An 18,585-nucleotide genomic window follows, 5' to 3' on the forward strand; every position below is an offset into this window, starting at 1 on the left:
GAGTCACTGTTAAAATTTTGATTAATGCCGCATTGTAAGAGAATGTCGATTGTTGATTCATTGACACACCATTCTGCAGGATAATCACTAACGAGGTTATTTCTTTTTGTGATGTCTGACTTGACAGTTGTTCAAGGAACTCGAAATCAGGAAAAATTTGCTTTTCTTCATTTTTAACTCTTGTTTCATCTGTATTTACTTTTTTTACAACAGTTTCAGTGCCAGAAATATCATCCATACTACTTGAACCCAAAGTTCAACCAGCAACATTTTTTGCGAAAAATTGATCTAGTCTGCCAAGCGTTTTTAGAACATTGGCTTTCCGTTCTCGCCTTTCCTTAGATAATTTTCAAATTACCGCCCCACTTATTTTTGCACATTTGCTTTTTCCACTGTTATTCACGTTAAGGCACTTACAAAATTGTCAACCAACAGTCAAAACACAAAGAAAAAAATTGTAAAAGGAAAGAAAGAAAGACAGTATCCAGTTCCAGTTGTACTACACTGTACAAGAGCACAAAGCTTCGTACTTTAAACACGGCACATGAGCACAAGGATTTCTCCTTTAAACATGGAGCAATGAACTGACCAAATCAGATTACTCAACGTAACTGTGCTATGAAAGAACGACAATGCAGAATAATTTAATTTCAGTGTCGCCTCTTTTCCTGTTGTCAGTGAACAATTAAAGCACACCTGCTGGCTGGAATTCGTCTTGTAAAGAAAGTGAGACAGTCCCTTTTTTGGCTTCTGTTTCGCATGTCGCTGGAATTTGAACTGGGACACAAATATCTTCTGAATATTGTTGACACTATTTGCAATTTCAAAAGCAAATAATTTTTGCAGTTTCTTGCAGTGAGGTGTGTGGGATCGACTCTTATCCCACTTATTATTATAACACTTTAGCAGTTTCTGTGGACACAGAAACAGACTACAAAGTTTAAGTAGTCTTATTGGCAGTTATGCGGTGTGTTGTCATTTGTGTGAACACTGCTGTTACGTCTACACTCAACTGCACCTTTTGTTCCAACATAAAATAAAAATAACCTTTCCTCGAAGAAAAAAAGCTTAGTTAAGAAGTTTAATAGAAAATTAGCAATGCTATGCACTATTTGATTGCACACAGTGGGAACTTCGATATTGTGCAGGCTGCAGCACTGTAAATGAGACAAACGAAAGTTGGTTTCTTCTTCTTTTTTCGCCAAAAAAGTAACTAAGTAAATAAATAAATAAAATTTTTAAACTGTTGTGAAGTGTATTTCACACATTATTAGACATTCTGCTTACGATATGTTCTTTTCATATAAACTAGTGTTTAAAAATGTGAAACATTCCTGTGTCAACATGTTTTGTTAAACGGGTGTTATTAAATCAAAGTTCAGATATTGAAGGCCACAGAGCTTTCATGTTAGTTACAGTAATAGCAGGTTGACTTGATACTTTCCCGTAATTTATACAAGAAATTTAAACAGAGTCGGTTTTTAATACTGAGGCCCATACATGTTACAGTATGTAAAGAACTGCTGATTAGTTTATCACAGCTTTTCAGGGTCCCGGTATTTTCACAGAGAGAATATGGTAGGGTTAAGTAGAAGGCAAAACTTTCTTGGAATAATAGTGAGTGAGAGAGAGAGAGAGAGAGAGAGAGAGAGAGAGAGAGAGAGAGAGAGAGACAGACAGACAGAAAGAGAATTGAGAAACATGTAGTTCTTTTTTCGGCAAGCTTTTCTTCCTTAATGTTCTAAACCAAATGCTATTTGTATCATGGGTGCCCAGAAACAGATTATGCACATAGACTTAAAAATAAATGAATGGGTTTTAAAATAAATGAATAACATATGAAAAATATGAGCCTTTTAAGATCCTCTGGAACAAACCAGACACCTCCTTTGATAAAGTCCTAGCTACGTCCATTCACGAGATATGGATAGGGATTGCATTGTTGCCAGTTCCAAGCAATGGTTGCAGTTAGCGTATACACCTGCTCTGCGCTTGATGAAAGCATTTATACCACAAATTATGTCTCTTGCTTGCTTGTGCAGAAATTGTCGCTTACCACCACCATTAACAGTTAACAAGCCACAACAAATGGAATAAAAATTCCATAAATAATTCGCTACGATCGCGTTTTATGCTAGCATTGGTTACGTCATTTACAGCAGAGCGCTGGAAACACTATTCAACGCTCATTGGCTGTCAGAGAACGCGTCACGGAGATGCACGGAATAAGTCTAAACTCGACCGCCATCATTCATGACTCCAACTATAACAACGTAAATGACATTCAGAATTTACAGGACATGTTACGGACAAATCTGTACCATCACATGACCAGGCAGGCTGTGTATCTTGACAACCCAAAATCTGTTCTGCACAACTGAATGCTCATTCCAGAGAGATTTCTACTCTGTGCTTCCGAAAAAAAATTGGAAGTATGCCTGGCACTCGGCTGAAATTCCAAAATTCCGAAATTTACGAATGTGGCGTTAAGCACTCGTCGAAGCTAAACGTCTGTGACAAGCAAGACTGAAACTTCCTCGCTGATTAAAACTGTGTGGTGGACTGAGACTCGAACTTGGTATCTTTGCCTTTCGCAGGCAAGTGCTCTACCAACGAACTACCCAAACACGGCTCAAGACACTTCCTCACAGCTTTACTTCCGCCAGCGCCTCGTCTCGTGCTTTCCAAACTTCACAGAAGCTCTCCTGCGAAACTTGAAAACTAGCACTCCTGGAAGAAAGGATGTTGCGGAGACGTGGCTTTGCCACAACCTGTGTGGTGTTTCCAAATGAAATTTTCACTCTGCAGCAGAGTGTGCGGTGACATGAAACTTCCTGGCTGAGCACGAGAGTTCCTGTGGAGTTTGGAAGGTAGGAGAGGAGGTACTGGCGGAAGTAAAGCTGTGAGGTTTGGTCGTGAGTGGGGTTTGGGTAGCTCAGTTGGCAGAGCACTTGCCTCGGAAAGGCAAAGGTCCTGAATTCGAGTCTCGGTCCACCACACAGTTTTAATCTGCTGGGAAGTTTCATAACAGTGCGCACTCTGCTGCAGAGTGAAAAATTTCTTTCTGGAGACAAACAAGAATATAAATGTGATTGGTGCTCGTTTTATTTGCAGCTGTATTAATTTGTGCTCTTAGGTTACTACTTAATCATACCCCCAAAAATCGTAACACGTTCCGAATACACAGCGAAGTACTAGTCGACAAACGAGACTGTAAAATACTACTGCTCCTCGTTTTACTCACAGTAATTTTTTAATCTGTACTCTTAGGTGTCAGTCTAACCACATAATCGGAAATCGAGATATATTCGAAATTAAACAGCCAAATATTTGTGACAGACAAGGATGTGTGTATCATTGCTGCTCATTCTACTCACAACAATTTAAACTGTACTCTCAGATTTCTGCCTAACCACACTCTCAGAAATAGTGACATACATGGAAAAAAGGTCAAATACTTGTGACAAGCAGGAATATATCGTTGCTGATAGTTTCACTCACAGTAATTTCGTCCTTCGTTTTTTTAATCGGAGTGAACCCACAAAATGGAAGGAACTTATTTCTGAAATGGAAGGAACTTATTTCTGAAGTGTAATGAACTTATTACTGATAGATCACGCTCCTACATATGAACAATATCGAATATTGCAGAACATACCTGTGTTACATGATTGAGAATTTGTTACAATACAAAGATGAAAAAAAATTCCTTTGCTGAGTTACAAACTTACTTCCTTATGCCCTACAACATCACTTTAACCACATTTTTTTTAAATAAATTTATTCAGCAATAGGTATCACAAAACTTTTGCACTGGTTTTAAGGATAACATTTAAATAAGCTGTATAAATTGTCAAAACTTATCCACTTGTTGTTGATGATTTCTTGTTTTTCGTTCTGCAAGCGTTGTTCCAGGTTATAAATAGACTCTTCTCCCCCGTTGAAGATGTAGTTTAGAAAATAATGTATGAACCTTGTGAGAGTTCTTGTCTTGGATACTGGAAATGTTTTAACGTTCATACACATTATTTTCTCGCTACTTATTTTGTCAACAGTGGTTGATAACAAACTTGCTGATTTAAATTTCTTCCATATCTGGAGACTTGTAATTCTGGAGGAACTGACTGTTGAATGTATGGCAGTGTCAACCATTCCACAGTACTGACAATAAGAGTGGTTAGTTAGTTTATATAGGAAAAAAGAACAATTGTCCACACATTGATAATTTCTGAATGAGGAAAGGTTTGATTTAGGATGCAATGGCAGCAAGAATTCGCTATAAGAAGGGTTTAATAAAACATCAAACATTTTAAAACTTGAGAGCACTTGCTGAGACATCACAATATGTGCTACTGCATATCACAGAAAGATATCTAAAACGTTTATGAAATGATGTGTTTGCTGCCAGCGACCATCCACAATAATGAGATTATATCGTTTGACCATCATGTATCAGTAATATGGTGGGATGACTGAGTGCACAAAGTTCATCCTCTCAGCATTCCTGTTCTGTTCAAGCGTTATGTTGACGTCGATGTTTAAGTAATATGCAGTAGATTCATTGAAGCGTGGCCAACCTCCTTCTATGACAGGGTCCTCATCTGGCGTAGGATTCCTGTAACGAAATTTTTCCTCATTGAAGTTGAATGCTAATAAACATTTATGCAAGTGCTGTACATAGATGAAAAAATGATGAGTTACAATATTTATAATGCAGGATATTCATCAAATGTTTCCTAATTTGTATTGTTCTTTTGTTTAAAAGTAAAAGACTTCTCTTGGTTCATGGTATTTACCAGTAATGACTGGGAAGTAACGTGCAATCGAAGAAATAAACCTCACACAGACATTGTGATAACCCATTTAATGTAGCGACTACTGGGCTAAATTGGCATAACAGTCAAGCTTAGAATCATTCCATGTAGGCTTTCACGGCCGGCGTCTTTATCAGTAAACTCTTCCGGGCTAAGTTGCCGTGGTCGATCTGTAGAATTTCTTCTCCCTGACGTTTCGTTCTCAACTACGGAGAACATCTTCGGAGGTGAGTCGACGACTGGCTGCTAGGAGCTGGGGCCGCCGCTTATATAGAGATCGTAGGGGGCGCCACCACACGTCACATGGCGTCGATGTGCAGCTATCTCTGGCTATCGTCTGTTCTCTCGATTGCAGGCAATCGATTGTCACGGGATTGATGCAACGTCGACCGCCATATCTTATCCAATTTTAATCCTTCTTCTTTACGATTAAAATTGTATTGATGTTTGTGGATTTCAATTGCCTCTCTATACATACGTGTATAATAGTGCGACGTCCTTGCTAGCACGCTTGTTTCACCAAATTTTATGTCGTGATCTCCATCCTTAAAAACATGTTCCGCTACTGCCGATTTGTCGATATGTCCCAAGCGACAGTTTCTTTTGTGCTCCGTCAACCGTGTATTGATGCTTCTTTTTGTAGTTCCTATGTAAACCCTGCCGCAACTACACGGAATTTTATATACCCCTGGGGTGGCTAGGGGGTGACGAGCATCTTTTGTTGATCTTAGGCATTCACTAATTTTCTTAGTAGGTCTAAAAATGGTCTCTACCTGAAACTTGGCTAGTACTTTTCCAATGCGATCCGTGATATTATGGATGAACGGAAGAAATACTTTTCCAGCTGATGGTTGTTGCTGTCTCCTATTTTTAGGCATTTTTCTATTTGGGTGAAGTGCTCGATTAATCTCGTTTTTTGTATAACCATTTTTCGCAAAGGCCATTCGTAAATGGTTTAGTTCTTCTTGTAAGTAGCCTGGTTCACAAATATTATTGGCCCTATCCACTAGTGTTTTTATGACCCCCCTCTTTTGCCTAGAGTGGTGGTTTGAGTTCTTATGGAGGTAGCGATCGGTATGTGTACCTTTTCTGTAGACCTTATGGCCTAAGGTCCCATCCGCCCGTTTGATAACTGATACATCCAAGAAGTTAAGTTGTCCATTCTTCTCCTTCTCCATAGTAAATTTAATCTTTGGGTTGATGCTATTTAAGTGTACCAGAAAATCATTCAAGTCTTCTTCCTCATGATTCCATATTACAAAGGTATCATCCACATACCGATACCACTTCGAGGGGCTTTTTTTGGCCGACTGCAATGCTTGATGTTCAAAATATTCCATGAATAAATTCGCAATTGCGGGACTTAGGGGGCTTCCCATGGCTACCCCATCGATCTGCTCATAAAATTCACCATTGTACTGAAAATAGGTTGAGGATAGACAGTGTTGGAACAAGGCTACTATATCAGTAGGGAACATATTGGCTATATGGGAGAGAGCTTCATCAACTGGAACCATCGTGAACAAAGACACTATATCAAAACTGACAAGTATGTCATTAGGACCGACAGTAATTTCCCTCAATTTCTCAATGAAGTGTAGAGAGTTTTTAATATGACTCTCAGTTTTGCCTATGTGAGGTTGTAACAAAGAGGCAAGGTGTCTGGCTAGTTCTTGGGTAGGAGCTCCAATTGCACTGACTATTGGTCTCAAAGGAACATCAGGTTTATGTATCTTTGGTAATCCATATAATCTCGGAGGATAAGCCTCCGTTTCACAAAGATACTTTTTAACTTCTGTAGGAATTGAAGACTGTTTTATCAGACGCTTGGTGGCATTCAGCACATTCGTTGTGGGATCCTTTTTCAACTACTTGTATGTGCTGGGTTCCAGGAGATCACTGATCTTCTTGTGATAATCCTCAGTATTCATTAAAACAGTAACATTTCCCTTGTCAGCGGCAACTATAATAGCTATAATAGCTAATAAGCTAAGCCACCCAGCAGCAATCTATCTCAAGGGGAAAGGAAGGCATTGCGGGAGATCAATGCAGACAGTTGATGAAGCTCTCTCCCATATAGCCAATATGTTCCCTACTGATATAGTAGCCTTGTTCCAACACTGTCTATCCTCAACCTATTTTCAGTACAATGGTGAATTTTATGAGCAGATCGATGGGGTAGCCATGGGAAGCCCCCTAAGTCCCGCAATTGCGAATTTATTCATGGAATATTTTGAACATCAAGCATTGCAGTCGGCCAAAAAAAGCCCCTCGAAGTGGTATCGGTATGTGGATGATACCTTTGTAATATGGAATCATGAGGAAGAAGACTTGAATGATTTTCTGGTACACTTAAATAGCATCAACCCAAAGATTAAATTTACTATGGAGAAGGAGAAGAATGGACAACTTAACTTCTTGGATGTATCAGTTATCAAACGGGCAGATGGGACCTTAGGCCATAAGGTCTACAGAAAAGGTACACATACCGATCGCTACCTCCATAAGAACTCAAACCACCACTCTAGGCAAAAGAGGGGGGTCATAAAAACACTAGTGGATAGGGCCAATAACATTTGTGAACCAGGCTACTTACAAGAAGAACTAAACCATTTACGAATGGCATTTGCGAAAAATGGTTATACAAAAAACGAGATTAATCGAGCACTTCACCCAAATAGAAAAATGCCTAAAAATCGGAGACAGCAACAACCATCAGCTGGAAAAGTATTTCTTCTGTTCATCCATAATATCACGGATCGCATTGGAAAAGTACTAGCCAAGTTTCAGGTAGAAACCATTTTTAGACCTACTAAGAAAATTAGTGAATGCCTAAGATCAACAAAAGATGCTCGTCACCCCCTAGCCACCCCAGGGGTATATAAAATTCCGTGTAGTTGCGGCAGGGTTTACATAGGAACTACAAAAAGAAGCATCAATACACGGTTGACGGAGCACAAAAGAAACTGTCGCTTGGGACATATCGACAAATCGGCAGTAGCGGAACATGTTTTTAAGGATGGAGATCACGACATAAAATTTGGTGAAACAAGCGTGCTAGCAAGGACGTCGCACTATTATACACGTATGTATAGAGAGGCAATTGAAATCCACAAACATCAATACAATTTTAATCGTAAAGAAGAAGGATTAAAATTGGATAAGATATGGCGGTCGACGTTGCATCAATCACGTGACAATCGATTGCCTGCAATCGAGAGAACAGACGATAGCCAGAGATAGCTGCACATCGACGCCATGTGACGTGTGGTGACGCCCCCTACGATCTCTATATAAGCGGCGGCCCCAGCTCCTAGCAGGCGCTGAAGCGAAAGCGAGACATAAGTAGGGTACTGTACGACATACCACGTCCAAGGCCAGCGCCGAACCCAGTAAGGAACGGCGTAACGTTTGCCACGGTTGCACACCCTGGCGGGACGGCACAGGCTGCGGAACCTCAGCGCCCTACACACACACGTGAAACAACCGCTGCAACAGCCACACAACAACCACAGACAACACCTGAAACCCAGCAAGCATCGGTACCAACACCTATGCCCCCAAACAACACGACCCCACTCCCGGAAATCACGCTCTGCGAAGAAACGCATCGTATACAAGAAAACACACCCACACAAGAACCCCCCGAACCCCAAGCCCAGAGGAGGAATAGACGCACACGCAAACACAGGGCGGGGAACACGAATCCACCACAACATGCCACACAGCAACAACGGAACAGCAACACACAGGAAAACAGTCAACAAGACACCGAGACTGTAACTCACACTACCATCCCCCTCACCACAGAAGTAACACAGGCGCCACAACCTCTGCCACAAAGTACAAATGCCGCACCTAACAACACATCAATACCCGCACAAGCGGCCGCTAACTCCACAGCAGCACCTCAGGCTGCCACACCCAACACCAGCACACCACCTGGGGGAATACTGGAAACACTATTCCCCCGACACACGACCGTTCAAATCCTTACCAAGATGCTGATGGCCGTCACTACACTCATCACCCAGCTCATGAGCGCCGAACCCGGGCAATACTGGGCTGTCATACACACTGCCATCACAACACTCTTTCACACTCTTACATGAATAATACACCACACCCGGCCCATAACGCAGACCCGCATACACTATCACGGATCCTGTTCTGGAATGCAGACTCGATCCACAACAAAAGGGCAGAATTTGCCGCGTTCATGGAGCGCAAGGGAATCCTTGTCGCGCTACTGAACGAGACTAAACTTAAACCGCACAAACAATTAAACTTTCCTGGCTATTGTGTCTATCGTACCGACCGACCGGGCGACGCCGTGGCAGGTGGAACTGCAATCGTCATACACAAAGACATTGAGCACACAAACATTGAGCTCCCCGAACTGGAAAAAATCGAGGCTACGGCCGTCAGAGTCAAGTTCAACGGAGCCTACACCACGCTGATATCGGTATACAACAGCCCTGTAGGCATCTCAACACGCGATATCAGCACATTACTCAACATTTCACCGCGAGTAATAGTCGCTGGAGATCTGAACGCAAAACACCCAGAATGGAATTCACGCATACGAAATCCCAACGGCAAAAAATTGTACGAACATTCGCTAGGTAGAAACTACATTACACTAGCGCTGGCTGAACCGACGCACATTCCCTATCAGAGGGGACACAGGCCAGACGTGATAGACATGGCCCTCATCAAGGGCATTACAGCGACACTCAACGTTGCCGTTGAAAACGATCTGCCCTCAAACCACCAACCTGTAACACTATACATCGAGGAAACACTGCAGCACACAGAACAACGCAAGATGTTGGACTACGGGCGTGCGAATTGGACATTGTTCAAGCAAACGCTTGATAGCCACATCCCACCTATACACGAAATTAACGAAACAGGACAAATTGACGAGGCAGTGGAAACCCTCACTAACGCCGTCCGGGACGCAATGGCAGGTACCATACCTGATCGCACCTCACAACAACACAGTGCGGCCCTGCCCCAGGAAATCCTGGGCCTAATCTCAATGAGGAATCGCCTCAGGAGACAATGGCAGCGCACCAGGCGTCCGTACTTCAAACGGCACATTAACAGACTACAGGGCATCATACACGATAAAATACAGACACATAGAACACAACAGTGGAATCAAAAACTCGAAGGGCTGGACACCGCACGACCTGGCGTGTGGCAGCTAGCCCGACATTTCACCAGGGAGAAAATATACACCCCAACGCTTCAAGGGCCTGACGGACCTGCATACTCAGCGGAAGAGAAAGCAGAACTAATGGCTCGAACACTCGCAGCGTCATTCACACCGAACCTGGTACCATCAGATCCAGTGTTCACACTTGCTACTGACCAAGAGGTTACACGCATTCTAGCCCAACCATTGCGCGACGACATTCGACATGCTAGCACAGCCGAAGTCTCCTGGGCTATAATGCATTCCGCTGCTAGGAAAGCCCCTGGTCATGATGGCATTCAAAACCGTGTCCTCCAGGAGTTCACGGATAAAGCAACTGAGTACCTAACACACATAACGAATGCCATACTAAAACACCAACACTTCCCCGCCTTTTGGAAGATGGCCAAGGTCCTGATGTTCAGGAAGCCGGGGAAAGACCACAGCCTTCCACAAAATTACCGACCCATCAGCCTTCTGAGTTCGCTCAGTAAGATTGTTGAGAAGGTGATTCTCAAACGCATCACTAGGCACTGCATAACAAATGACATCCTGAGACCGGAGCAATTCGGCTTCAGGAATCACCACTCCACAACACAACAACTCCTACGGGTCATTGAACATATAACACATGGCTTCAACATAAACAAAGCTACAGGGGCAGTGTTCCTGGACATCGAAAAGGCTTTCGACCGTCTATGGCACAACGGCCTCATCCGCAAACTCAGCGACGCGGGATTCCCTGACGGGCTGCTGCGTCTAATACACTCATACCTCACAGACAGGAGTTTCAACACTGACGTGCAGGGAAAACAATCAACACAACACGGTATACATGCGGGAGTACCCCAGGGAATCATCCTAGGGCCCCTGCTGTTTAACCTCTACATAAACGATCTCCCAACCACACACAACACAATGATGGCAATATACGCGGATGACACAGCCATCCTTGCGCAAGATTGGAAACCATCAAACATTACGTCACGCCTACAGACTGCACTCAGAGTGGCCGAGCCTTGGTTGGAGAAATGGCGTGTTAGAGTAAACGTCGACAAGTGCGAAGCCGTTCTGTTCACTAGAAGACCGAAGCAACTGCGCAAACACCTCTACTGCAGACCAATAACTCTACATGCACGCCCAATACGTTTCCGTGAGAAAGTCAAATACCTCGGTGTCTGGCTGGACCGGAAATTACTCTGGGGGGACCACATACAACACATGACCAACCGAGCTAGCGCGAGGCTCAAACAGCTCTATCCTATGCTCAACAGGCGTAGCACACTGAACAGAAGGGTGTCGAGGTCCATGTACATGACACTTATCCGACCCCTGATGACGTACGCAGCTCCTGTCTGGGGATACGCTGCGCCTACACGTCTGCGCCGTCTGCAGCTCATACAAAACAAAGTACTCAAAATCATAAGCAATGCTCCACGATACACACACATCGCGAACCTTCACCGGGAATACCGACTTGAGACTCTCACGGAGGTAATCCACAAACTCACCACAAGACTATACAGAAACTCCAGACATTCGCAGAACCCGTTTATTCTGAATCTGGGGAACTACGACCACAACCATAGATGGAAACATAAAAGACCAAAAGACATACTTGTAAGGACATAACATCTATGGCCAAGCATACGCAAACATAACGGCACAGGCGAGCCCCTGATAATCAGACCCATTACTGGATATCCAGCTGGATTGGAGTACACTGCCGAATAACTGGCACCACACAGGGAAGCCGTACCGTACACTGCATGCAAACAAGCTCCACACATCCCCCACACAGTGAGATGATCTATGGCCGATCTCCCACTACTGTATAACGATCTTGATTGTTCCAGGAATGCAGCAGCAGCAACAACTGGGACACATCGCCATCGCTTGTCATGGTAATGATGCATGATACCTATACTAACAAATCCAACCTTGCATGAACTATCGCAGCTAGTAAGCCACTACTGCTCTTACTACCCATCCCACTGTCGCAGAGGTTTTTTTCCCACGGCACGAGCCATGGCACTTTTTTTCCTCTGCTCTTCAAATCGCTACCCTCACTCGCGTTTCGTCCACTATCTATCACCTGATGGACCGTGTTAATGCGTAGCCTTACCCAGACGCACGGACAACATCACAGCCCAGCATCCTGTGATCCACATACTAGACAACTAACATGTTTACGGAGGTGACAGTAGAACTTTTGGTTTGGTCACCACGTTGGTGCGGGCGTGGAGGGGCCCCATCTCTTTTTTTTTTCCTAGCAGCCAGTCGTCGACTCACCTCCGAAGATGTTCTCCGTAGTTGAGAACGAAACGTCAGGAAGAAGAAATTCTACAGATCGACCACGGCAACTTAGCCCGGAAGAGTTTACTGAGTCAAGCTTAGGTTTGCGTTTGTAGAATTAAGAAGCATGGTTTCCCCTTAAATGTAGGGTGGTAGTGATATTTCTAGAGCCGTGAAATACAGCTATCGACTTCGAGAGACTGAAAACATGTGACTGAGCCAAAGGAACACAGTTCTTGTATTGTGCAGGTGGTGGCCTTGCTAGCTTAAGACTAGACCACATGGGCCTAGTGAAGAAAAAGGTACTGTTCTTCCGTTATAAATTCTTAGATGAAGGAAGTGTTTTCTTGCAGTATGGATTAGATGCACCAATGTTTCTGGAAAGGTAATAGATGAGAGCATTTATGGAAACTTCTTTGGAGACCTTCTGCACTTCCTGTTACAGTTCGTATGAAAAGAAAAATGGATAGTTCAACAGAATAAGGTGCTTAATACTAAGAAAGTAAGGACAAGACGTGTTGTTGAAAATAATTGAGCAATTCCCAATAACAACAAGATCACCACGATAGTGTGATATTAATTATTTTTCTTCCTCGATGATCTCTGGTAATGGGATGGTTTCAGCTGAGTCAAAGCAACGTACGGTTGTCGCTATACTTTGACATAGCAGAAGAAGACCTGGTTATCCCACAAATTTAGTTATATCGCAGCTAATTTCAGAGTATTTCACATATAATGGAGCCATTGCTGTGTTGTTTACTACTATTGGTCTCGAGTACACACTACACAAGTACCCACAGAAAGAAACTATGAAACAGATATAACACTTGCGACTGTTCTCCAGATAAAGAGATGGCAGCACCACAGCAATTCATGCAATTCATAGCGCATCTACAAATACAGTCAAATATAATCGAGACAGAACGAAAAAAAAAGCTAATTAAATTCAGTGCCATCATGGAAAATGTTTGCAGTTGCCGACAGCACCATGATAGTGACTAGGTGTTCACCTCTTGGTCTGAAGCAAATCAATTGCAATAAATGTCTTTCTTCACAGCTCCAAAAATATCTAAATTGCCCGTATGGAGGATGTGTAAGGGCTTTCCAACGAAACTCTTACAGAGTAGACGAAACAACAGGTGTGGCAATTCTGGGAAAGTCATGATGACGTTTTTCTTTAACTGCAATGGCGTTTTCCACAGTTTATAAATAATTTCACTACGATTCCTAGCTCCACACCTTTATTCCCAGAAATCCCGTCCTCAGATTAAGGCATTTATGATATTAGTAGACTTGTTTAAATGAGAAATGCGCTTTTCGCTTGGCTAGTCTGGTTCTTACATCCTCCTAGCTTTGTCCTTCATGTGGTATTGCATTTCCAAGGCAACAGAATTCCTTCACATCGTGCACTGTGTGGTCCCTAATATTGATTTTAAATTTATCGCTCATCTTACTATCGCTCCTCGCCTTCACCATCATCTTTCTTTGGTTTACTCTCACTCCATATTTTGATTTCAGTAGATTATTAATCACATAATTCTGTTAGTCCTAATTACTTCTCACACTCATTGAGGATAACAAATTCGTCAGTGAATTTTATCATTGATATTCTTTCACCTTGAATTTTAATCCTGATCTGAAATGGAATGAAATGTCGTGTGGCAAGGGCCTCGCGTCACGTAGACTGGTTCCTTGGTGTAATTCTTTTTAGTTGACGCCACTTTGGCGACTTACACTTCGAAATCCTGTTCTTAAACACCTCTTTTAGTCCCGTTATTGCTTCTTTGATATACAGGTTGCAGGATGACAAACTGATGACAGCCCTGCATCGTTGCCTTACACTCTAAATTAGTTAGTTGCATGTTCCATAGTCCAACTGCACTATTCGTTTATCGATGTGATGTGGAAGGGGTCAGTTTACAGAATACATATACATGATAAGTGTTAAAATTAATGAGCACATTATCATTTTATTCCTACTTATGCAACAACTGTTAGAAATGAAGGTTTTTTTTTAATGTCTGCCAGTTTTTAAGTAAAAATCCGACAAAGGAACTGAAGGCGCTTCCAGGAGAAATGATTTTAAATTAGATTTAAAAATCCCTTCGCTACCTGTCAAACATGTTATGTTCTTCGGCACATGATCAAAAATTTCCGCTACTGCTTATTCAACTCCTCTCTGAGCTACTGACAGCTTTTGACAACAGACAACAACAGTTATTTGTACCTCTAGAGTTATATGTATGTACATGGTTATTCTGTTCAAATTGTGACGGATTATTTATGATGAATTTCATTAGTGAAACTATGTATTATGATGGCGTAGTTGAAGTGTCTACGTCCTTGAGCAGGTGCCGACAAGATGTGTGTGGGTGAACACCACATATTATTCTTACTGCTCGTTTTTTCTAATAAATATTTTCTTTGTATGTGCTGAGTTGCCCCAGAAAATTATTCCATATGACACTATTAAGTGGAAATATGTAAAATATGTCAGAAGGTTGATGTGTTAGTCTCCAAGATTAGTAATTATATGAAGAGCAAAAGTACTGAACTTAATTGTTTGAGAATCTCAGTAATATGCTTCCAGTTCAAGTTTTTATCAATAAGTACACTCAAAAATTTCGAGCATTCTACCCTGCTTACTGACTCCTGCTCAAGTGCTACGTCAGTTGTTTGCATGACTATTTATTGTACAGAACTGAATGTAGTGTGTTTTCTCAAAATTTAGAGAAGTCCATTTTCAGAAAGCAACTTAATTATTCTTTGGAAAATTTCATTTAGTAACTCTTTTTTTGCTTTCTCTCCAATGTATTATAAAACTAGTATCATCTGCAAGAAACACCAAATTTGCTTGTCGAATGTTAAGTAGGGGACCCAAAGCTGAACCTCATGATCTCCTTTTGTGATTTTTGCCTCAGTTTCTAAAATTTACTACCATTGTGACATTTCTGTATTATTCATCAAAACCTGTTATATTCTATTTGTCAAGTATGATTCAAACCAGCTGTGTGTAAAGACATCAGTACCATAAAACTTGAGCTTTTCTAAGAGAATAACATCATCTACACAATCATAGTATTCTCAGTCGAGTAACCTTTCTGGAATCCAAGCTGTGATATGCTGTGTAAATTGTTTCCACTTAAGTGTGACTGCTCTTGAGTACATTACTTTTTCAAAAATTTTGGAAAAAGGTGCAGTAAGGAAACTAGTCGATAATTGTTTCAGTCTGTACTGTCATCTTTTTTATCAAGTTGTGTAATAATTGCATATATCAACCTACCCAGAAAAATTCCTTGTAGCAGTGATGTATTGGACATATTACTAATGACAATTCTTATTATGCTGGAACAACTGTTCAGAGTTATGTTGAAATAGCACCAACTTTACAAGAGCTTTTGTATTTTAGAATTGTATTAATTTCAGTGAAGGAAGTTGGTGCTACTTCTAGTTGCTTAATGAAAATTTTTAAGATATTCTCTTGCTTCTTCAAGTGAATCATTTATTCCTACATTTGCTGATACATTTAGAAAGTGACTCTTAACTTTGCAACTTGTGAACTATCAATCACAACATTGTCACTCAGTTTAATTGTTATGGAATCTTGTATAATGACCAACTGTCCTGTCTCCCATTTGATCAAGCCCATATAATTTTAATCTTATTATCTGCATTATCATTCCTTTCAGGATATGTATACTGCTGGATATTTTAATGACTTTCCTTAAAATACTACAGTATTTTTGCAGTATACAAGTAATCTTTCCTTCCTGGTTCTTGTTTGTATTGTATATTACTCTTCCTTACATCGAATACCTATTTTTCTAAGATTTTCAAACATGCTGCATCACTTTCCATTCATGAATGCTTTTTGTAGGTCGACAGAACCTAGAAAGTTGTCTCGATGTTCCTTAAACTTTGCTTCCATTGTGAAGAAAATAGGACCTTCATCTGCCCTCAAGCCAACTGATTGTCATGTGTTGGATCTTCAATTTTCTTCTCCATTCTTCTGGGTATTATTTTTGTCAGCAATTTGGATGTCAAACTGTTGAAATGATTGTACGTCAGCTGTCACATTTCTCTGCGTAAGGTACCTTGGCGATTTTTTCATGAAATTTGTCCGACTGTCTAATGATATTTCTCCAGTCTTGGACACTTTACACACTAGCTTGAACAGTTGTTTGGTTGATCCTTCCCCCATAGACATTACAGATTTTGAAAGAATGTTATCTTTTCATCCTGCACTGTTTGTTCGTACGTCTTCCAAAGCTCTGTCAATCTCTGTCTAATACTGAAATCTCTGTATCTTTCACATCGACATCTGCTTCCTTTTCTGTTGCACAAACATACAGTTCCTCTTTTGTAAAGGCTCTTTGTGTACTTTTCACATACCATTCTCTTAAGCAGGTAACATTGGTACCCTTTGTTTTTTAATTTTATCATAAGTTACTTTGAGTTTTCTATATACTCAATCTATCCTTCCAAAGATTATTTCTTCTGCCATCTGTACATTTTTCCTGTTGCCATTTCACTTTAGGCTTATTGCACTGCTTACTGAGTTTGTCTGTAAGTGACTTACATTGCTGCACTCCTTTCATTTCCTAAACAACACTGTATTTCCTTCTTTCCCTGATGAAATGAAGTATTTATACCAATACCCAACGTTTCTTTGCAGTTACCTTCCTTGTAACTATGTTTATCAATCCAGCTACTGTGATAGGTCAGTTCAGATATTTTGGTTCCTCTTCAGCTCAACTGCCTACTGTGATAATAACTATCACAATATTTGCTGCCTTATGTAACTTCAAAGAAACATCATCAGTGCTTCAGCATCCCGTTTCCCTACCTCAATAGGTATGGGAAGGAGGGCTGGCAAAGCTTATATATGACAGGTCAGGTATCCAAGTAATGAAGGAATAAGCATATTTCATCAAAATATAACAGTATTACACATAAAGGTAGTGAACTGTTTACAGATGGTGACTCTGACATTATTGGTATATCAGAGAACGAATTAAATAATGTGACAGTTGAGAGGCTTGCTTTACCAGGTTACAGATTTGCTGGATGTTTTCCAAGGAATGTTTTGTAGAGTGGGGAAGTGGCCATGTACATCAAAACTGGATTCCATTTGAGTCCATAGATGTGTCAAAGCACTATGCTGAACACATATTTGAAAGTTGTACAGCGGCAGCAGAATTAAGTGAAACTACACTTATAATTGTAATTATTTATAGGTACCCTAATTCTGACTTCAGTGCATTTCTGCTCAAGCTAGAGAGGGTTCTTGGTTCACTTTTTAAGAAGTACCAAAAATTAGTTGTATGCGATGACTTCAATATTAATTTTGTATGTGACTATGCATGAAAGAGAATATTGGAATTTTCTCCTGAATTCATATGATATGTTGCACACTGTATTTTCTCCAACCAGGGTGCAGGAGAACAGTACCACTATCGTAGGCAACATCTTTATTCATTCTTCATTACTAGTTGGGCATTCTGTTAGTAAATGGGTGAATGGCCTTTCAGACTATGTGGCACAAATTTTAATACTAAAAGATTTTTGTTCTCAAACAAATGTTACATATAATTACAAACAATGTAGAAAAGCTAATCCATTGACAGTACAGAGTTTTTTAAACCTCTTTAAAAAACAAGAGTGTCAGGATATTAATAGTGCTGATAACATAGATGACAAATATAATCCTTTCCTTTACACATTTATCATTCTCTTTAGAAGCTAATCCCATTAGAACGTCTAAAGCAGGGTACTAGCAGTAAGAAACAGCTTGGGTGGCTGACTAGTGGGATATAGCATGTTGTTGTTGTTGTGGTCTTCAGTCCTGAGACTGGTTTGATGCAGCTCTCCATGCTACTCTATCCTGTGCAAGCTTTTTCATCTCCCAGTACCTACTGCAACCTACATCCTTCTGAATCTGCTTAGTGTATTATAGCATATCATGTAGAAAAAAGTGGGAATTATATCAAAATATTAGAAGAGTCACAATCGAGCTACAATAGCCCAATACAGACTGTACTGTAAAGTGCTTAAAATTTTTATTAGGAAGGAAACAGTATGTTTTACACAAATAGAATAGCTAATTCACAAGGTAAAACTAAAACCATATGGTCAGTTGTGAAGGACATATCTGGTCCGCAGCACAAGGTCCAGGGTTGTAAAGTCAGTACGTAGTAAAAATGTTTCTGTTACCGATTAAGTTAGGTACATGTAGAGTATTAAACAATCACTTTCTGAATACAGCTGGTGAAT

General features: G+C 40.9%; 1 protein-coding gene across 1 annotated transcript in view; it reads right to left on the reverse strand.

The window, feature by feature from the left end:
* Positions 1-4,452: 4,452 nt before the first annotated feature.
* LOC126456789 (acylcarnitine hydrolase-like) overlaps positions 4,453-18,585 on the reverse strand; it is a 62,757-nt gene continuing 48,624 nt past the window's right edge. The window contains exon 8 of the mRNA XM_050092575.1: positions 4,453-4,615. Within this exon, the coding sequence (XP_049948532.1) occupies positions 4,453-4,615 (163 nt within the window). The remainder of the gene's footprint in view (positions 4,616-18,585) is intronic.

The sequence above is a fragment of the Schistocerca serialis genome, chromosome 1 (genome assembly GCF_023864345.2).
Source record: "Schistocerca serialis cubense isolate TAMUIC-IGC-003099 chromosome 1, iqSchSeri2.2, whole genome shotgun sequence".
Taxonomy (NCBI): Eukaryota; Metazoa; Arthropoda; class Insecta; order Orthoptera; family Acrididae; genus Schistocerca; species Schistocerca serialis.